This window comes from Geotrypetes seraphini, chromosome 11 (assembly GCF_902459505.1).
Source record: "Geotrypetes seraphini chromosome 11, aGeoSer1.1, whole genome shotgun sequence".
Classification (NCBI taxonomy): Eukaryota; Metazoa; Chordata; class Amphibia; order Gymnophiona; family Dermophiidae; genus Geotrypetes; species Geotrypetes seraphini.
In genome coordinates this window covers 24,640,685-24,663,488 of record NC_047094.1, presented here as the reverse complement: position 1 = coordinate 24,663,488, position 22,804 = coordinate 24,640,685, and the positions used below count along the sequence as shown (strand labels likewise).

The window sequence follows — 22,804 nt, the reverse complement described above, 5'->3', positions numbered from 1 at the left end:
TGAGGGGGGGCCGGGGGGGAACCCCCAACCTATATAGAAAAAAAAACATATCGTAGACACTTATCTCAGTCTATCTGGTGTACCAGACCACAAGGTGAAACAAATCCAAGCAAACAGTGCAAGAGCAATGTTCATTCAATCTGAGCAGCAGCTTAAAAAAAAAAAAAAAAAATCAATATTTGGAGAAAAAAAGACCTCAGTTAAAGGGCTTCATGGATCTAAAAAAAACTCCTAAATAGGTGCTACCACTCGGATCAATAAACTTTTGTGTCTTAAACTCTTCCAATGTATAGCAAATTGTTGCTCTGAAAGCACAGCATCAGTTTATACACACTCAAAGTCTATTCCCAGAAGATCAATTAGAATCAGCAACACACTTGCTGAGGGTGAGTGTGGGGAACCTTCCCACTACACTTAAACTTGCGCTCTTCTCCTGAAGCCTTCCTGTTTCCACTCTGAGGGGGTGTATGGGGGAGAATCCCTAATACAATCATGCTCTTGTGCAGGGGGATGCCCACATTAAAGATTGCCGCTAACCCCCCCAATACACTTACAATTGAGCCCCAAAAATCCCACTCCCTTCTTGCGCGCACCTGTTGGTGCGTGCATTTGATGGAGCAGAATTGTCAGGGTGCAAATGTCCTGCACACTATTGATGGTGTACCCTATTTTTTTTTTTTTGTTTAGAAAAATTCTCCTCCACAGATGACTTGCACTGAAAACTCAAAGAATCCAGAATGAGTATTCTAGATTGATTTAAACATGCTAATGCCATTCCTTTATCTTCAGGCAAATTCTTACCAGTAGGAAAATCAACTTTAGTTAGTGTTCAACTTAACCAGTGCCCAGGGTCGGATCTTGTCCCTACAGGGCAGTAATCTGGTAAAAGTATGGGTAACATTGAAAACAGGAACTAACATCAGTATGTTTTCTGCATATGAGAAGTATTCCTCATTTAATCCAACTAGGCTCAGAGTGGTCATAAAGGAGACGAAAGGGATGAACGGTTCTCATTTGTGCTAGCCTAGTGTCTACTGTTTCTCAGGAAAGTCAGCTCCCACTATGCTTACCTCTTTAAATTTGTTTACCATTAGTTAACGTGTATGGTTGGGCAACAGTTTTTCCCTAGAGCCGGGGTTGGGAACTCTGGTCCTCGAGAGCTGTATTCCAGTCTTGTTTTCAGGATTTCCCCAATGAATATGCATTGAAAGCAGTGCATGCAAATAGATCTCATGCATATTCATTGGGGAAATCCTGAAAACCCGACTGGAATACAGCTCTCGAGGACCGGAGTTCCCTACCCCTGCCCTAGAGGAAAGCTTACTTCCACCTGTACTTGTTTTGGACACAAGGGCATGAATTTCTTTGCACAAATTTCTGTCCACAAAGGAGGGAACTAGACATCATGAAACACTTAAAAAAAAAAAAAAAAAAAAAGATTTCTGGTGTGTTCCCCCCCTCTAGACTCAACAAAGTAGCACTTTACCTCCCCTCCCAGAATTAGGATTTCTTAATATTTAGACTGCAATTGCTGGGATTTATTTCTAAACAGGTTTGCTTCTGGTGTCTTCCTTGATGATCTACTAATTTGTTTTCTTTAAACTGAGTTACTAATAATATAGTACCCTAGATTCGTACACCTTGTCCTTTTTAGTTATGGCTTATGCAGCTTTAAGGCCCTGGAAATACCCCTCCTTACTATGTACCATTACACAAACTGCTTCCTCTTTAGAAAATTACTATTTAAAAATAAGGAACACCTTCACTGTGGAATTATGACTTTGGGCAGTGTTCAACAATAAGTGGCAGGAGTACATCAAGGCAGTTTCCTGTTATCTATAATTTATTTTTTTTAGGTGGATTTTGGACAAGAGAGCTCCTACTGTTAAGCATGTTTGAAAAAAGGAAGCTAATGTTCAAATCTCCCCCCCCCCCCCTTATTTATTTAATTCAACTTATATCCCGTCCTCCCAGTAACTCAGAACGGGTTACAAGCAAACATTCACAGTGGAATACATTTGGGCAGTACAAAGACTATGCAGCAACTTAAGTATAGGTTAAGAATGGAGAAGTGAGTGCAGGAGGAAGGGGGAATTTTAGGGGGCGGTGGGGGTTGATTGCAGTTGGAATTTTAGTTGAAGAGGAGGGTCTTTACAGCTTTCTGGAATGTCATCAATGAGTTCTGTAATCTGATTTGCAGGGGGGGGAATTGGCTCCAGAGTTGGGGATGAAGTGGCTGTAGGAGTTTGTGGGCAGTTTCGGACAGGAGAGACCTTCCTGAGGGGATGCATAAGCATTTTTCTGTTTCGGAGCAGAGGAGGCGGGTGGGGATGAAGGTTAGCTTGGATTCTATGGTGGCATAAATTCTTTTATGCACTATTACCAGGGCCTTGAATGCACAGCGTTGGATGATCAGAAGCCAGTGCTTTGTGCAGAGGGCTGGGGAGATGGGGTCATGGTAGTGAAGGCAGATTGCTGCGTTTTGTATACGCTGGAGGTGTTTGAGATCTTTTTGGCCACTCCATTAAATAGGGAGTTGCAGTAATCCATCCTGGAGAGAACATAGGCGTAGAGGAGTTGGGCTAGGTCTGAGCTGGAGATGTAGGGTTTGATCCATTTCAGTTGGTGGAGGTAGTAGGAGGTGGAAACTACTTGAGATATGTGGGTGGACAGGGACAGGTGGCCATCTAAAGTTACTCCTAGGCTGCGTACCTGATCTGCTGCTGTTAGTGAGGTGGAATCCCAGGAAAGTGTTGGGCATGTGTATTTGGTAGTTTTTTCCTGATCCATAAAAGTTCAGTCTTGGAGGCGTTCAGCTGTAGTTTGTTGTTAATCATCCAGGTTTTCATGTCAGAAAGGCAGAGTTGGAAGTTGGCAATTTGGGATGATCGGATTTCGCCTAGTGGGAGGAGTAGCTTTTTAATGTTGTACTTCTGGGCTATATCGATGACAGGTCTGATGTAGAGGTTAGATAGAAGGGCGCCTTGGGGAACACTGTATTTGATAGGTTTAGGGTCAGATTTGTGTGGCCCTAGTAAGACTGTTTGGGTTCTTTGGTGAAGGAAGGAAGGTGAACCGCTGGAGAGCAAAGTCCTTGATTCCAAGGTCACAGAGCCTGGATAAGAGGAGGTGGCGGTCGACAGTGTCAAAGGCAACGCTGAGGTGAAGTAGGACCAGTAAGGCATCGCTGCCTTTGTCGAGTATCGACCAGCTGTCATCTATGATATCCAGAAGTACTGATTCTGCTGTGGCCTGTTCGGAAGCCAAATTGTGTGGGGGACAAGGCAGCTTGTTCGTCTATGAAAGGGTGTAATCAGCAAAGCATTATTTGTTCTAGGAGTTTGGAGACTGGCCGGTAGTGGGCGGGTTTTTTGAGTATGGGTTTGATAATAGCTGACTTCCAGCCGAGTGGTACTGTCCCCGTGGAGAGGGAGGAATTAATGATGGGGAGGATAGATTCCGCCATGGCGTCGTCTGTGGATAGTAGGACCTTGTGAACTTCACTTCACTCACCATTGCCTGATCCAGTTTAAAGATTTTGGCCTATTTGGGTAGGGACATATATTATGTACAATGAAACGAGGGTCACACAAAAACCATCACCACTTGGGTAGAATGTCATCCCTGCACACATGACAAACATCACTTGAGCCTCGATTTGGACAAGGCAAGTAAATTCAAAGCCGTATCTGTCTGCATACCTAGAGGTATTTAGGAGCCACGTTGGCAGTTGTGCTCTGTACATTGACAGCAGAATTTAAGAGTCAGGTGGAAAAGCAAGGTTTTGCTTAGCGTAGTGCAGGGGTGTCAAACTTGATCACATAAGGGAGCCGAAATCTGAAACATAGGCTAAGTTGCGGGCCAAATTTTTTATTAAGATACTTGGGGGTCCTTTTATTAAGGTATGCTAACCGATTTAGCACGCCCTAAATCTGCACCTTCATAAAAGGACCCCTTAGTCTTAGTAGAAGTATAGGGTTACAACCCCACGCCGGCTCTGTGATGTAAACAAAATAAAGACTTTTCCTCTCTTTTTAGACCCTAGTTCACGCCTGATGTCTAACACCAGCTCTAGCAGGATATACGTTTCAAATCTGACGTATTGTAATCACAAAACAGAAAATAAAAATTATTTTTTATACCTTTTGTTGTGGTCCCAGGCTCTGGTTGTCTTCTGATAACTGGCTTGCCTGGGTATCCTCCTTTCTTCCTCCCTTTCATTTTCCTTCCCTCCTCCAGAGATCTGACCTTTTTCCTTTCGGCCTGAGATTTGGCCCTCTGTTCCTTTCCTCGCTCCATCCTGGCCTGATATTAAAGCCTGCAGAGGATCGCCGGTCAGCTGTAGCGATCCTAGCAGGTTGCCATCAGCCTCCGCAGCACGTTCCCTTTGCTGCGGTCCCGCCCCTCCTCTGATGTACCGGGATTGTGGCAGAGGAAACGTACTGCGGAGGCTATGGCAGGCTGCTTTAATGTGAGACCGGGAAGCCACGTGAACCTACAGCGAATGCAGCGCTTGTACCTGATTGGGTTAAAAAAAAAAAGTGTCTGCTGGCGGGCTAGCTTAAGTGCAAATTTGTAATTGTCTGGCAGGCCAAATTTTATTATACCAGGGGCCAGATTTTGACATGTCTGGCATAGTGGAAGAGTAGATAAGGCTGCAGATGTTGGTTAGGGAATGGTTGGGGATGTGAAAAACAGCCAGAACACTGTGAACATAAAAATTGCCAGACTGGGACAGAGCAAAAATTCATCAAATCCAGTTTCCAACAATGGTCAATCCAAGTCATAATTACCTGCTAAACTAACTATAGTGCTTTTTTTCCCCCTACATTCTCTGGCACTGAAGTCTAGAGTTTAATTATACAGTAGTCACTGAGTGAAGAAATATTTTCTATGCTTTTGTTTTAAATTTACCACTGAATAGCTTTGTCGCCTACTCCCTAGTCCCAGTATTTTTGGAAAGCATAATCAAGCAATTTACATCTACTCCACTTCAATATTTTTTTTTAGCCCTCCTAGCACAAACTATAACGGAATCAAGCAGTAAAGCTGGCAGAGTTCTGCTTTGCTCCAAGGAAGAGAGAATTTACTTTGCACGCTTTCACATAATGGCCCCCTGCTATGTAATCTATACCAAACCTCAGCAAGGCGGAGGAGAAAGTAGGGGCCAGGAGAAGGTATGTACGGTTAGGTTACGTGCTGGTGGAAGTGACGGTGCAGATACTACGGCTTAAGATAACATTCCAACTGCAGCTCTAGGCCTGGTGAATTTTTTTCATGGACCCCACTTCTTTTTTCATGAACCACAGAACAATAAAGTAGACAACCCCTGTAAATAAAGGGACTGATGTTTTATATTGCAAGCCCATTTTACCTTATTTTTCTCAAGCTTACAGGCTAGTCTCGGTGCGGTGCCTACATCTCCCAGACCCTGGAAACATGCCGTAGTGTCATCCTTTCTCAGAAAACACAATGCAGATTGCCCTAACCCCTCTAATATACCCTTGCTGATAAAACTAATAGAAAAGGTTGTTCTGAACCAGTTTTCCACTTTTTATGGATAAAACGTGCTCTCCAGCCATACCAGGTTAGCTTTTGAACCTACTATTAAGAACATAAGAAGTTGCCTCCACTGGGTCAGACCAGAGGTCCATCGTGGCCAGCGGTCCGCTCCTGCGGTGGCCCATCAGTTCTATGACCTGTGAAGTGGTTCCCGTCCCCGCGGATAACTGCGGGAAATAATCCCATGTCATTTTTTAGTGTCTATTTCAACCTCAGTCCTTCTACACCAGCATTCTTCAAAGCAAAGCTTGCGGGTCAGTGGTTGTGGCCATTCATACTCTGATTCTTATGTGAGCCAAGGATAATGAGGCCATTGTGACATCACTGATGTGATTGGCTCTTAGGCACTGGTGGAATGAGGCATTATGACATCACAATATCTGCTCTGGATACCAGAGACTGCCATTCTGTAGTGTCTGTTTCAACCTCAGTCCTTCTACACCAGCATTCTTCAGAGCAAAGCTTGCGGGTCAGTGGTTGTGGCCATTCATACTCTGATTCTTCCCTCTCTCCTTAAAGAATGACATGAAGATGGTTTCCCGCGGGGACGGGAATGATGATGAATTTTGTCACCGTGTCATTCTCTACGCTATATAGCATAGCAGAGAGACCTTAGCTGCACTCCATAATGAAATCAGGGCCTCTCTCACCCACTTATCCTGGGAATCTTGTTTCTCCTCTGCCTTTGACCTCGCTGACTATTCCCTACTTCACCACTGTTCTAAATAAGGAATCTTTAATTTTCACCTGCAAACTCTTATCTCCATTAACTGAGTTCCCTTCAGGACTCACTATCATCTTAACACTCTTTCACCTCTTTTTCTCACTTCTCTCCTTTTGTTAATCCCGTCATTAGGCTGAACCCCTATTTGCTACACAGCTGATGGTCAAATATTATTAAATTTGCAGTCCTCTTCCACAGGCACTTTATCCCTCAACTATGGCATTTCTTTAGGACAGGGTTTCTCAATCCAGACCTCAAGACACACTTAGCAAGTCCAGAAAACGCTCATGCAAAAGAGATTGGCAGAGAGTAGCGAAGATTCGCTACATTTGCATGTGCCCATCGCTGGTGATAGTGATGGGCATATGCGCAGAATAAACGCAAAAAAACCCAACTCAACCCCACAACAAATCGAGCCACTAAAGTCAAGCAACCCTCCCCCCAACATCCCCTCAGAAGCAGGAGATGCCTACTCTCTGCCACTGTCATGTAAAATCCTCCATGCCTCCAACAACCCCTGCCCCCTCCCCCAGTCAGCAGGCCTGCTTCTTCAAAATGGCAGGCCTTCTCCTCCCCAATGCATCCTGGGGAGGGGCCTGAGGCTCCGATTGGCCTGGACACCTAAGGCCTCACCCATAGGAGGGGCCTTAAACAACCTGGGCCAATCATAGCCTGAGGATTCACTGGGGAGGGGATGGCCAACCATTTTGAAGAGGTGGGCATCCCTCTGGCCAGCCATCTAAGTAAGGTAAGGGGAAGAGGGCAGGGGTCGTTGGAGCACAGAGGGTGGGGTGCATATCTCTCCCACTGCCGAGGGGTTGTTGGGGAGTGTGTTGCTTGGCGATGGGAAAGAGAAGGTATGTCCCGTTTTGTGTTTTTTTTTTGTGGGGTGGGCATCTCTCCACTGCTGAGGGGGTGTTGGGGGTTGTGTTGCTTGGCAGCAGGAGGGGAAATGCAAGGTCGGCTTTTAACAAGCATGCTTAAGACATGCCTTTTTCTCTCACAAAAACTACTATAATTCATAAGACGCAGCTATAATACATGCACCCAAGAAGTGTGCTTGTACCACTCCCACTAAAAAAAAAACCCAACCAAAACAAAACTATAATTTATGATACTCATGTAATTTTTATTTTTTCATTAGCCACAGTCAAAACACACGCCACAAGATGCACTTTTAACAGTGCTGGCACTATACCGGCACCTTTGGACCAGTTGCTGATTTTTTGTCGCTAAAAGCCGATGCCACTCTTGGAGAATGACTCAGCGGTGTTTAAGAATTCACTGGAATGCTCTTCTCAATATTCAAGAGCCCATTTGCATGGCAGTGTCAGACTTGCTAGAAAGCTCGCTAAAGACCGCGAAATAAGCCGCAGCTAAAATGCATGCAGGCTACACCGTCTGGAACCAGTTTAGCGACCATGTTAAAGGCAACCTTAAGTTTTGAGAATCTGGCCCTAGTTTAATCATTTCTTTTGGTAGCCGAGACCCCCTCCTACCCACACCTGAAGAGAGGAAAACAGAGCTCAATGCCTCAATAACCTTGTCATGTTCCAGTCATGGAGGAGATCGAGTTTAAGCTATATTTCATTCAAACATTATTAGAATTAAATGTAATAAAAGAATCTGAATATTACTTTTCAGAGATCAAATTCTTCAATTTGCTTCATTTTAATTGACTGAAGGTATTGAATTTGTATGTGGTAAGTCACTCTGCAGTGCCACACAGTGAGGTTTTTCATCTCATAGTTAAATGCATTTACAATAGAAAACTGGTCAAGTAATACACAATGTTATATTGGTTTCATTAAGGTTGAGAGTCAATTAAATTAATGGAAAAACTTGTATTTTCTAAATAAAAATGCCATCACAGAGATGAATCTTTATAACATATAAGTGATATTTATGTCTTTAAAAACTAAGTCCTTTCCTTGATGGAAGGGATAAATGTGAGTAAGCATTACTCAATTTGTCCTTTCCTCTTATAAAAAATTATTTCCATCTGGTAGAAGCTAATCCCAGTATAATATAACATGTCTTATTACCTGTCAATTCCCTTTAAACTAAGGTTCAAGGTGGGATACAAAAAAAAAAATAGAGTGAAGCACAGTTCCAATTGTACACCATAAATATTTATTTCTTATAGGAGTTATCTGTAACATAGTACATGATTTATCTTAACCGAAATATATATATTACATTTTCTAGTTTAATGAATGTAAAGGCATGCCTCACATTGTCCATTAGGTAAAAATCTAAGTACTACTTATCTTGCTAGACAAACACAAAAGTAGTTATCAGAAACATTGCACAGTGTTCCACCACAATTAAACTTTAAAAATTAGAATTTGTGCTTGTAATTTACAGTTTGGTAATTAAAGAGCAGACACACTGTAAAAATCGACCCTTTCAGACACTGCACATTTAGTTATCTTACTTACCCTTCCTTTCACTAAGCCACGATAGAGGTTTCTACCATGGCTTGGAGTGCTAAGTGCTCTGGCGTGCAAAGAATTCCTATGAGCGTTGGAGCATTTAACGTCCCGCGCTGTGGTAGAAACCTCTACCATGGCTTAATAAAGGAGGAGGGAGGGATTATATATAAAAGTAGCCATCATTAACTTAAAAAGTAGCTTCGGCACACTGGAAACCAAGAGGCCAGTCTTCAACAAAAATGTGTTTTGTGTCTGTAGGGGAAATTCAAAGGTTTGAAGCTAGACAATTTTGGTCAAAGGTTTGAAGCTAGACAATTTTGCTTTACCCACCTTTTAAGACAAGATTGCTTTTAAATTCTTAAGAGGTTCAGGATATCTCACTGTCTCTCTGCTAACTCCAGCTGATCTTTTGCACTAAATGCAACGTCCAATCAGTGAGCAGTTCTCAAAAGGGTGAGCCGGTGTGGGAAGAATTTTATTTGCCCCTCTACTGAAACACATTCCCCGGCTCTACTTTTAAGAGAGCTATACACAGAGGAACAGAGTACAACAGAGAAAAATTCTCAATGGAGATGAATGTTTCAAAATGCAACCACGATATTTTTTTTGCATTTAAGCAATCTATGAAATCATCAACATGGCATTACTGTGGATAAGTATAAAATAAATATTCTGTAAGTTGTATAGCTATCATATTATCGGTGCAGATCTGTCGTTGGTTACTGTTGGTCGAAGTTTCACAGTCGCAAAGGGATTTTCTCCACTATGAAAAGAAAAAAAGAAATCAATACAGAGGAAATGGCAAAAACATGGACCAGTAGCCACATAATGGAGTCTAAGACTGAGCTGCTTGGCTGGTATAATAAACCAAAATTATATTTTTTTTTACCTTGGAATGGAAGTTTAAAAAGCAATTGAACAGTTATGAAACAGTAAATCTTATCTCTTTTTAGTTTGTATTTTACTATAGAGGGCCACAGAGTCAGACTTTGAGCCAATCAGGGTCTTAGGCCCCTCTCACTGCATCCCAAGATGCATTGGGAGGGGGAAGGCCCATCTTTCTGAGCATTTGGCCCTATAGGCAGGAAGGAATGGGCTTTCCTCCTGCTGATTTGTCATCCGAAGGTATGGGGATTGTCGGGAGGATGTGGGGAGATGTCAGAGGATTTCCTATTTGGGTAGTGGGAGGGGGTCGTGACCACTGGGGGAGTAATACCTTAAACCCTCCAGTGGTGGTCTTTTCAGTTTGGACAACTTTGGGGACCTTAGACCTGTTTTATATTCGTCTAAGTCCTGGCGTGTAAGTTCCACCTAGGACATCTTAGGAAAGCTTCAATTATTGCTTCAGGACATCCAGGTTGAAGCCCACCCGATGCCCACACACCTCTCAACATGCCTCTTTGAACTCTGGCTGTACAGTGGCTTCGAAGTGGTGCTGAACATCCAGAAAGTTTGTTTTGATTATCAGCAGTTGGAGGTCCCTGCCATTAGGACGTCCACATGCCAAACTTAGGCAGGTTTTTGGATGTTTTAAAGTTTTGATTCAGCCTTCAAGGGTCACCGTTAGGCATCAGTGTTTCTGAGGCAATGCTCTTTCACTAATATGCTGCAGACATTACTAAGAAAAGCCCATGCTCTTTATCCTTCAGAACCAAAGCTTAAAGCCATGTTCAATGCTGAATTTTCTAACATTTTCCGATAACATAATTAAAAAATACATTTTTTCTATATGAATTAAGAAAATACATACCTCAGGAATGGTGGTTTCATAATCCCATTAGCATTAGGTTTCTGCAAATAACAAACAAATACAGACTTTCAGAGAAGCTAAGACCATAAAACCTTTCTAGTCTGCCCAACTTAACTCCTGCCAAAATACCATAGACCCCCAGTAGATTGCTGGCTTTCTTCTCAAATATATTCTTGGGCTGATCATGCCATTCATTTGAATGAACAGAGATCCGACACACGCTTGTCCTTTTGCCTAGTTTTGTTTTGCAGAACCCCATTTGAATTTATTTTGGGAGGAAGGCCCCCCTCTCATACTGTTCTGATACAGAATCCTATCTATGGGCTGAATTTGTCCTCATTATTACTCGGACGCAATATTTTTCTGAGTAAATATTGCATGAGTTAGTATTGTTCAGCTTGCTGTTCAGTTGATTGTCCAAAAGATGGCAGTGTTGCATTAAGCATGCAGCACGTGAACCCTTAAGAGAGACACCTAAGCTATCACATATAAGATAATAGCAGATAAAAGACCTGAATGGTCCATCCAGTCTGCCCATAAAGTTACATGAACTGTAAATTCATGATTAAATTACATTGTCCTTTTTTTTCTTGATATTTCTGGGCCACAGACCATAAAGTCCACCTGGTACTGTCCTTAGGTTCTAAGTACTGGAGTTTCTATCAATGTCCTTCCTAGTCTAGGCTATACTGAATTACCAAATACAGGACACAGACCATACAAAATCCTATATGGTATCCTCCCTCCCTTTATCTCTCTTTCTTGGAATTCCTTAAACCCTAATACCAGTAGATCCTCCCACAAATTAAAACTATCCTTCCCCTCGCTAAAAGGCATTTCCCACACAGGAAAGCTAGGGACCTCCCTCCACTTCAAAATCACTGAGCTCTGGAACAACCTTACCTCCCCTCTTCAGAACTTGAGCTCTCTCCAAGTTTTCCGCAAACATCTGAAAACCTGGCTTTTCTCAAAAAATGTAAGTCTCCCTCCAACTTAGGAATCAAGGAAACTCTTATTTCTTGGCATCCCAAGTCTTGTAAATTTTCTTCACACTTCTACCTCTAACCCTCTGTTGTAGTTCCTTCCTATTTCTCCTACTGTAAACCGCGTCGAGCTCTACGAACGTGGAGATGATGCGGTATACAAACCTAAGGATTAGATTAGATTAGATACAAGTCTGCCCAGTATTGGCCTTAGCTCGTCAACATATATCAGTGTTTTCCAACTAGAAACCTTCTATGCTTATCCAACACTTTTTTGAATTCCGTCAGAGATTTCCTTTCCACTACCTCCCTCAGGAAATTCTTTTACACGAAGAGGGTGGTGGTTGTCTGGAATGCCCTCCTAACATTATCTTCCCACAACTTCAATATATGTCCTCTAGTTTTACCATTTTCCCTTCTATTTGGTCCTATATTAAAACCTTTCAAGTATTTGAACGTCTGTATCATATCTCCCTTGTCCCTCCTCTTCTCCAGAGTATATATAATCCAGGTCTCCCAAGTCTCTTCTCGTACTTCTTTTGGCGCAAACCCCCTTGCCTTCGTCTGGATCGCTTCAAGCCTTCTCATATGCTTGGCCAGATACGGCTTCCAAAACTGAACACAATACTCCAATTGTGGCCTCACTGATGACCTATTCAGGGGGCATCACAACCTCCCTTTTTCTGCTGGTTACTCCCTCTCTATACAGCCTAGCATCCTTCTGGCTACAGCTACTGCCTTATCACACTGTTTTGTCACTTTCAGACCCTAAGACATAATCACCCCAAGGTCCCTCTCCCCATCTGTACACATTGGCCTCTCACCTCCCAGCACATATTGCTCCCTTGGATTTTACTCCCCAAATGCATCAGTCTGCACTTTGCACTGAATTTTAGTTGCCAGATGTTAGACCATTGTTCTAATTTTTGCCGATCTTTTTTCATGTTTTCCACTCCCTCCAGGGTATCTAGTCTGTTACAAATCTTGGCATTATATAGCTATATATATATATACACATATATACACACACACATATATATATATATATATATATGCTCAAGGCCTGAGAGTTCACGTCGAGAGAACGTGAACTCTCAAGCCTTGAGCATGCATACATGCTCAAGGCCCAGCACAGGAGGTAGATCTTCGGGCACCAGTACCAACGCACAGGACATGCTGGTGCCGGTGCCGGTGCGGAGGCTACACTAAAGTAAGAAGAGGGTTCGGGTGGGTTGGGGGGACCTCAGGTCGCGGGGAGGGGGGTGTGTGCCGGATCGGCGGGGGGGGGGGGCTTCGGGGGGAGCAATGCCGGTTCTCGTGAAGCGCTGCTAACCTCGGGGGGGGGGGGGGGGGGGGGTGAACATATCAAAGCGAGTTTCCATTATTTCCTATGGGGAAACTCGCTTTGATAAACGAGCATGCTCCTGTAACGGATTATGCTCGTAATCCAAGGTACCACTGTATATATATATATATATATATGTGTATATATACATATACACATACACATACAGAGAGGGTAGATAAAGACCAACTGTGCTTTGTATAGGCTATTCTGTTTCCATGAACAACTATGCTGGTGGGGATGCCAAAGTCCTGCCAGCCAAAGAAATTTGATGCCCAAGACTCTCCCCTCCTCTTTGTTCTGCTGCTGTAATGTGGAAGTCGGTGATATGCCTCCAGCCTCCAAGCACGCTCAGCTCTTGTGTGACATGAGAAAGCCTGAGAAGAAGTCCTGGCATCAGTGGCTGGAGGTACAGTGCCAACTTCCACATTAAAATGGCAGCACAAGGTAGAGTGGAGTGGCTCAGGCCCTGTTCTTTGGCTGGTGGGGCTTCAGCAACCCCACTAGACATTTAATGGGGTGCTGCTGGTTTGGAGGGGACCCAAATCCAAAGTAAGGGAGGGGGACAGACCCCTAAGGACCCTCATGGCTATGCCAGAGTGAAACACACATGATGTTGGCAGGAAAGAGTCATTTAGCCCAGTCACTTGTACAATCCTATAGTGTTGTCATGGATCTTACCTGATTTGAGGTCTTCTCCTTTCCTCCACCGCTAAGGTCCCATGAAGGGCAATTCAATATCTGGGTCCTGCATTTATGTACCACTTGCATGTGCATACTTTTAAGGGGCAGTAAAAAGTGACTAAACTGTATTAAGTAAGGACACACAAAAGCGGCATAGCATATAATTGCAAGTGGGCATTCACATGGGTGGACCTGCTACATAAGCATGCAACTTGCAGAATACTGTAAGCCATGTGTGCTTTTGGGTGACGGGACAAAAGTGCGAGACAAACGCGCGCCGCTCTAAAAGCTTATTTTAAAGGGCTCCGACAGGGAGTGGTGGGTGGGAAACCCCCCCACTTTACTTAATACTGTTCACGCTGCCGTGTTGGGGGGGTGTAACCCCCCCACATTATACAGAAAACTTAACTTTTCCCCGATAAAATAGGTAAAAAGTTAAATTTTCTGTATAATTGGGGGGGGGGGGGGTGTTTTACAACCCTCTCAAACCACCCCCATTATAGAGAAAACTATAGCGCCAACACTATTAAGTAAAGTGAGGGGGTTCCCCCCCCACACCCACATCGGAGCCCTTTAAAATAAGCTGTTAGAGCGGCACGCTGATGTCTTGCGCTCAATTGTCCGCTCTCAAATGTCAGCGCGCGTTTTTGTCTCGCATAACTTTAGGTGCGAGCACTTATACTTGCTAAAAGCTGGCGTAAATGCTTCTGCCCAACCGATGGCAGGCAGACACACAAATGCAGGTATTCTAATTTCCTGGAATGCCCCGACTCGATCATATCCCCCTCCCATGGATACCCCCCCCCCTTGAGTCACACACTATGACATTTAGGCATGCATGTTTTAGTTCTGCACATATTTTCTAATTACTGCCAAGTGATAGTTAACAGAATCTGGGGGTAAATGTACATATGTATATTGAGGGTGGGATGACATTTGGATTTTTGGTGGGTATCTTTGCGCAGACACCATGCGGTAGACCCTTTTGTCTTGTGCTTTGGTTGGTTTCTGGTTGTTTCTGTTTCCAGATTGTGGTATACTTTCTTTGTATTTTCATTTTCCTAATAAATATTTGGGGGGGGAAAAAAAAGTACATATGTAAGTTGATCTCTTCTAGTGGCTTAACTGTTTGCTACGTTCAGCCATGTAGGAGAATGGGTTTGAATCCTAAGTTTCCTCTCTTCAGGTTTAAGTGGAAGGGGTTCCAGCTTAATGTACAAGCGTTGCATGCATCTGCTAGTGGTATAGAAATAGTACCAAAAAAAAAAATGATAAACCTAGTGGCCAGACACAAGGGGAGGGGGATTCCATAAGTAACCATCTAGTTTTAGACAGCAAAAAGCATGTAATGGCCACTTAAGCATATAAATGATCTCTTATGGAATTTGACTGGATTTACACTTGATTCTTTTTAGATAACAATAAAAAAAATCCATCTAAACTCCACAGAATGCTTTATTAGACTCTTGTCTTGCCAAAGGGGGTTGGCCTATAATATCTTTGTATGATTTTTATAAAGGAGCACAATGATGTCCTGAAAACACAAGTGACGCTAAAGCTAGACAGCTCTAAGTTACTTCTTCAGCCATACAGGGAATAACCTAGTGCTTTGCTTACTTAGCATCTTCTATGACTAAAGCAATTACAAGCCAGAGGACATGTTGATCAAATATTGCTTGGTTGGCTGGACAAAGGATAAGGTACTCGCCACATAGCAGCAATTTCTCAGGTGATATAAATGCCCTAGTTTTTACTGCACGTTTAAAACAGCAGTACTTCAAGAGGGATTTCTGCTGCAAGGTGAAAGCTGAGAGGATGGCTGCAAATTCCTCCAATACATTCTTTAAAAATAGACCAGAATGTTAATAATGGAGCCAAGTAATTAAGCAGGCTCTCGGAAAATGCTTGGCGGATTATAAAGTACCTCTAACATGGACATGATATGAAGGAGGTGCCGAGAGGTTGCAAGAGGCAGTCTCGCGTAATTAAGGTCTTGTGGTTCATGAAATCTGAAGTGAAGCTCTACTTTTAAAATTTCTACCATTCTATTTCTAAATATTTTGAAGGAGAAAAAAAAGCATTTGGGACCCATTTTCACCTCAGCTTCCTATTTTTATTTGCCACGAGCCAGAGGCCTCTTGTTCTAAGGAGCAAGCGATAAGCTCAGCTTTTGCTCTCCCCCCCCCCCCCCCAGTAACTTATCTATGGAGTGATCTTGGAACCCTCATAGAACTGAATCCAGAAGTTTAAAAATAGACCAAAGCTAAACAATAAAGCAGAGCAATACAATATTGCGCTGTACTGCCAGATGTGAAGCATAATATTCTAGTCTCAGAAGGCTTACAAATCATAAAATAGAGATTCTGCAAAAAAAAAGCTAACCTGCTGAATCTCATGGAGTTAAGAGTGCCTCGAAAGAAAGGACTAGTACTTTGGAATAAGGGCCTTTTTTTTTCCCCTTACAAAGCTTTGGTAGTGATGCTGCTGCTGCAAATGCATCAAAGCCCATTCAAATAAGACCTAGTGCGTTTTTTGGGCCTAAAATGAATATAAGACAGTGTCTTATTTTTGGGGAAACACGGTATATGTCTCTGAGAACCATGCTGTACTTGACAGTCCATTACAGCATCCAAACTGCTTCCTGACAAGTTGTAATTTCATATTTATTGTTTGCATTTCAGTGTATTATTTTAAGACTAGTGTTTTAGCCTGTTGCATTAACGGGTGCTAGAGACTCCTCTTCCTCCTGCCCTTGTTTCCTCTGTTAGGCGGTGTTTTTTTTTCCACTCAATTTGAAGCCGTCACCGAGATCACCGTTAAAGAGCCTCCGTTTGCCTTTGTTTAATTTTTTTTTTTTTTTTCATTGTAGGCTTCCTCCCCCTGCCTTACCCCTTCCCATCCCACCTTTCGCTTTTTCAACTCCCTTGCATTTCCCTTTGCACGGTCTCCCTCGTGCTATGATCATCCGCTCCTTCTCCTAGCCTCACCCTGTGGCGGTGCTGAGTTAACTTCTCCCTTCCTTCCCTGCTTCCCTCCCCCTTCGCGCTATTCAAGGAGATCCTCGCTTTCCTACCCCCCTTTCCTGTGCCTGTTCGGAGGGGAGACTCTTTTCTGGGATCTCGCTATCATGGGGGAAGGGAGCCGGCGGAAAACTCCGGAGTGGTGGCTTCAGCCTTGCCCTCCTCCCACTTTTTTTTTCCACCTTCTTCATTGCTGCCTCGGACTTCAACTTAGAGACGATAACGGGATCAGGGCTGGCACGTGAAAAAAGAAAACATTCCCTACCTGTATCACCAACTGCCTCGCACATGCGCAATCCTGCCTGCCATGGACATACGGATCACAGATCACGCAGGTAGGAGTGCGAATGCGCGCTTAGGGTTTTATTATAGTAGATATGCTTTTTTGCCTACTAAGATTATAAAGCAATTACATGCATTTGTTAAATTACAGAAATCAGGATGATTTATATTTCACCAATTACTTATAGAATTCCAGTTAGCCATTCTAGTGATAAGAATGAAAGTCTGTAAAAATTCTAATATTTGATCAGCATATCTTGATTTAGGTAGAGAATCACCATGAACTACTGTATAAGTACAAATGTTTTGATCTCTGCTGAGAATTTCCCTAGATTTTTACTGCCATTCTATAAAAATAAATTTCTACTAGCATGGAGTAGGCTTCCCCTCTTTCTTCTTGGCTACATTTTAGTTATCTGGCTCAGATAAAAAGGACATACACAATGATTTTAAGTTCTGCAGAGTTAAGAGATAAGAAGAAATATGAACTTCTCCATTTCACCCTTTTAAGAAAAAGAGAGGGAGGATTCTGATTCCGAATGTTTATAAATGGACAATTCGTAGAGGAAAAAAGATACATTTCTGTTTTCACCAGCATGACTGTTTTTACAATAGAAGAGACAAGCAGAGAATAACTTTAGAAGTGCAGATACAGGGTACTAATTAATGTGATGCTATACTTATTTCATTAGGTTTTTTTTTTTGCCAGATAGAGGGTCATATTTAGGATTTTTTAAAAAAAGTATACAGTCATGTGAAAAAATGTGGACACCGCATGAAATATTCAGTTCTTTCTTAAGAAATGTTTACATATCTATGATCAAATCTTTTTTTTATTTATCTCTGGAAAAGAAAGTGATGTACCGTATTTTCACTCATATACCGCACACCCGTGTAAAACGCGCACACGGGTATAGCACGCGGGGAACTGTAATTTATGTAAACAAATTTTTATATACCGCACACACCTGTATACCGCGCATGCCGCCCTGACTCTCCCGTCGCTGCCCGACTCTCCTTTCGCCCACCCCGACTCTCCTTTAGCCCGCCCGACTCTCCTTTAGCCCGCCCCGACTCTCCTCTAGCCCGCCCCGACTCTCCTCTGGCCAGCCCACTCTCCTTTAGCCTGCCCCAACTCTCCTCTGGCCAGCCCACTCTCCTTTAGCCCGCCCCGACTCTCCTCTCCCCCTTGAAGTCCTGTCCCCACCCTGAAAGCCTGATCCCCCCCCGACGTCCGATTCACCCCCCCGCAGGACCGCTCGCACCCGCACCCCGAAGGACCGCTCGCGCTGGAACACGCACCCGCACCCCCACCTCGAAGGACTGCTCGCACCCCCACAGCCTCCCCATCCCCCCATCATGTAGAAGTTTCCTACCGTCGTCCTGCTGCTTCCTCTGCCGGCAGTCCTGCCCCTTCTCTTAGCCCTGCGTCTACGCTGCTTCCTCTTCCGGCGGTCCCGCCCTTTCTCTGACGTACTGTGTGCAGTTCTGGAGGCCACATTACCGCAAAGATGTGCTTAGAGTCGAGTCGGTTCAGCGGATGGCCACTAGGAATATTTTGGGGCTCAAGGATCTCTCGTATGAAGAGAGACTGAACAAACTGCAGCTCTACACTCTGGAGGAACGCAGGGAGAGGGGAGACATGATTGAAACGTTTAAATACATCACGGGTCGTGTCGAGGTAGAAGATGACATCTTCCTACTCAGGGGACCCTCGGCCACAAGAGGGCATCCGCTCAAACTCAGAGGAGGGAAATTTAGGGGTGACATTAGGAAGTATTTCTTCACGGAAAGAGTGGTGGGGCACTGGAATAAGCTTCCGGAGCAGGTGGCCAAGGCCAACAGCATGCTTAACTTTAAGAATAAATGGGACATATACGTGGGATCCCTATAGAGGCCTAGTAAGACACTCAGACTTGATAGGGAGGGTCAGTAGAGTGGGCAGACTTGGTGGGCTATAGCCCTTTTCTGCCGTCACCTTTCTATGTTTCTATGGCCACTCCAGGACTCTTCATTTCTTAGTTTTCACCCAGTCCTTGGTGATTTTACTGGTATGTTTTGGGTCATTGTCATGTTGCAGGGTCCTGTTCCACTTCAGCTTTAATTTTCTTACAGGTGGTCTTCACATGTTCCTCAAGCACCTTCTGATACATGGTAGAATTCATGCTGGATTCTATAATGGTGAGCTGGCCAGGTCCTGCTGCAGCAAAGCATCCCCAAACCATGACACTTCCACCTCCATGCTTCACAGTTGGTATGAGGTTCTTTTCCTAGAATGCTGCATTTGGTGTACGCCAAACATATCCTCTTTTCTAGTCTCCACATAATTCAATTTTAGACTCATCTATCCATAGAACACTACTATTCCAGAAGTCCTGTTGTTTGTCTATGTTATTTCTGGCAAACTTTAGTCTGGCCTTGATGTTTCTCTTAGAGATCAAAGTTTTCCTCCTTGCACACCTCTCATGCAAGTTAAATTTGTGCAGTCTTTCTGATTGTAGAGGCATGCACTTTCACAGTAGCAAGAACCTGCTGTAGGTCCCGTGATGACATTTTAGGGATTTTGGAGACTTCTTTTAGCATCTTGTGGTCTGTTCTGCGGGTCAACTTGCTTGGACGGCCAGACCTGGGCATGTTGGCAGTTGTTTGGAAAGTCCTCCACTTGTACACTATTTTCCGGACCGTGGAATGGCTAATGTTAAAATTCTTTCAACATCTTTTTAAATCCCTTACCAGACTTATAAGCTGCTACAATTTTCTTTCTGAAGGCCTCAGACAGCTCTTTTGATCTCACCATGGTGTTAACTCTCACCGCAGAAGTCATGAGCACACCAAACTAAATGTCTGAGGCTTAAGTAGCCAACAATGGTATATCAAAAATCCAGCATTAAATTTTCATATATTTGATCCTCAGTGGGCTCTCAAAGTGCCTTTATAGGTTATGCAAAATAGTTGCATAAACCTGATCGTGACAGAATTAGTTTTCTGTTATATTTTAATTTTCTATTTCATACATCATTGCATCTTTAATATCAAAATAGTACTTATCCCATTAAATTATTTATTGAGGGAGCGCTTAAGTAGGGCAAACCTCCTTAAAAATACTGAGTAACAATGCTCTAATCATGTGCACCTGATGTGATACACCTATGTGTTATTTGAACCACTTTTAAGTGGGAGGATACATGGGGGTATCCTAATTTATTCCTCAGTTAGAATATACATTTTTGGGGGATATCTTTTGTTTCATGAGTAAATCAAAGGAAAATTTTTGTTGTTTACCTGCAATTACATCACTTTCTTTTCCAGAGATATATACAGTAAAACCTTGGTATGCGAGCATAATTCGTTCCGGAAGCATGCTTGTAATCCAAAGCACTCATATATCAAAGCGAATTTCCCCATAGGAAATAGTGGAAACTCAGATGATTCGTTCCACAACCCAAAAACTTTAATACAAAATACTATATATTCTTGTATTGCAAGACCTCGCTCATTTAGAAGTCACTACACTTGCAACATCAGAGAGAGAAGAACCATCGGCTCAGTTGCGATGATGTGATGTGTGTATACTATATGTACTCGAATTGCAAGACCTCGCTAGTTTAGAACAGTCACTATACTCTTGCAGCGTCAGAGAGAGAAGAACCATTGGGCTCAATTGTGATGATGTGATGCGTGTTTACTGTATGTACTCGTATTGCAAGACTTTGCTTGTTTAAAACAGTCACTACACTCCTGCAACGTCAGAGAGAGAAGAACCATCGGCCCAGTTGTGATGTGTGTATACTGTATGTACTTGTATTGCAAGACTTTGCTTGTATATCAAGTTAAAATTAAATAAAATGTTTTGCTTGTCTTGCAAAACACTTGCAAACCAAGTTACTTGCAATCCAAGGTTTTACTTTTTAAAAAAAGATTTGACATCAATATGTGAACATTTCTTAAGAAAGAATTGAATATTTCATGGGGTGTCCTAATTTTCATGACTGTAGAATGGGAAAACATTCAGGCGGCAAATTTAAAAGCAAACTTGACACATAAACAGTGTTTTTCTGTGTTAAAGTAGATGCTTCTGAAATTGTTCAGGGGGGTTCAGATGGCGGGGAGGGGGTGGGGTTGGGAGTTTAAGGATCTGATGGGGAGATGAGAATTGGAATTTGGGGGAAGGGGTGCACATAGCCAACTGGATGACTAAGTGAAGCTGCTCTATAATCAGTAACTTGACAGTGCGCACCGTACCATAGAAAATGACGGCAGGAAAGGGCCTCGGCCCATCAAGTCTGCCCACTCTAATGACCCACCCCCCAACTTCACCCCCCAAGAGATCCCACACGCCTATCCCATCTTCTCTTAAAATCTGGTACGCTGCTGGCCTCGATCACCTGCAGTGGAAGTTCATTCCAATGATCAACCACCCGATCATGCCTATGACCTGTCCATGTCACTTAGTTCGCAGCTGCTGGTTTTAACATGCGGTGGACATTAATATGGGTCCATCTAACGTCTACTACCTAGTAAAGCCTGCACTAACTGCTTAAAATCTGCTGTATTTGTATTGGAACGTTTTGTTCGTTTCTGGAGTTGTATTCGTCTATGTGAATTTTGAACTGGTTATCTTGTGAAGCACCTGCACTTGCATCTTATGGACTAGCTTTTCCCGAATTGGGATTGACAACACCTGGACTTCAAAGTTTTTTCTATTTTGAAACATTCTTTATTTTAGGCATGGATGATTGAATGATATATTATGATTTTCCTGCCGACATTTGTAAATATATTACTGTTTGTAGTTTGTGATCGATGTCTTATGAATTTTATGATATCAATATTTAAATGTAATAATATGAATTAAAGAAAATTTTGTTACTACATTAATGAATTTGAATTCTCTTATAATAATACATTTAAAGGAATGCCATATTAGCCATTCCACCAACAGGAGAATGCATCTATAGCCAGGATACTTTTAAGTGACCCAGGTGACTTGTATAACTTGCAAATAGGACAAATTCTAAACATTAATGCATTTACTTGTCATGGTTAGGAAATGCCAACACCCTATAACACATGAGCAATTAAGGGCTAAAAAGAACACTTACAGGTTTAGCGAGATACGCCCCAGGAGTACAAAAAGGTAATTCTGAATTGCCACCATGCAATAGGTCTTTGGTGTGTCTAAGTCTTTCTGTTTATCATAAATGCATTAAAAACTGATATCTAGCTACACAAAAGGCATTTTCAAGCCAACTTAAACTTTCAGAAGAGTATAACTTCCCAGAGACACTCAGGTATGGCATTTGAATTGCTGTTCATTATAAAGAGGCCCTACCCTTTTCATTATGGAGCCAAAGTTTCTCAACTATGCTGTCATAATCTTCTGGCAAAATCAGCTGCTGCTCATAAAATAATTATCAGTATAGATCTGAGCACGCAGATTGCAGGTAGGATTAGATGGCTGTCAAAATCACAAGTCTAATGAAGGAGTTGCACAGAAAAATGGCTTCCATGAAACCAAGACTGCCAGCCTATATGTATTACCCTGCTAATTTCTTCAATGGGTGAGAGGTTGGGTGAGAGGAGGCACGAGTAATGATGATCAAGTGGGGGCAAAAAAGTGTTATCTTCCAGAAAAACTATTTTGAAATGACTTCTCTTAAGTATAGGATGAGAGAACCTGTTTGTGAATAGGATCAGGAAAGAAACAGAAGTGGGGTCCCACCATGAGGGATAGCAGTGGTGATGAAATATATAGGTGCATATAGCTACCGATCTCCAAAGACGACAAAAGCTGTTCAAAAGGAAGTCTTTTATTCATGAAGTCATCAAACGGAAGATGACGCAACACAGTTGTGTTTTGGCTACGTAGCCTGCGTCAGGAGTCAAACAATCTTGATCTTCTAGACCAATGTATTGCAAACTGCGTGTCACGGCAATATTCCAAGTGTGCCACGAGACACCAGCAAGGAGGAGAGGCACAGGCGCCAGTTGACTGCATAAAGGATGTGTATCTCACGGC

At 42.9% G+C, this 22,804-nt stretch overlaps 1 protein-coding gene across 4 annotated transcripts in view; it reads right to left on the bottom strand.

Annotated features, from left to right (window-relative positions):
- Positions 1-8,396: 8,396 nt before the first annotated feature.
- The window catches only part of BAIAP2L1 (BAR/IMD domain containing adaptor protein 2 like 1), a 113,731-nt gene continuing 99,323 nt past the window's right edge, over positions 8,397-22,804 (bottom strand). For all 4 annotated transcript variants that reach the window (XM_033963229.1, XM_033963228.1, XM_033963230.1 and 1 more), the window contains exons 13-14: positions 10,472-10,512; positions 8,397-9,484 (exon numbers count right to left, since the gene is read on the bottom strand). In XM_033963229.1, coding sequence (XP_033819120.1) covers positions 9,412-9,484; positions 10,472-10,512 — 114 coding nt within the window. In that variant the 3' untranslated portion in view covers positions 8,397-9,411. The remainder of the gene's footprint in view (positions 9,485-10,471; positions 10,513-22,804) is intronic.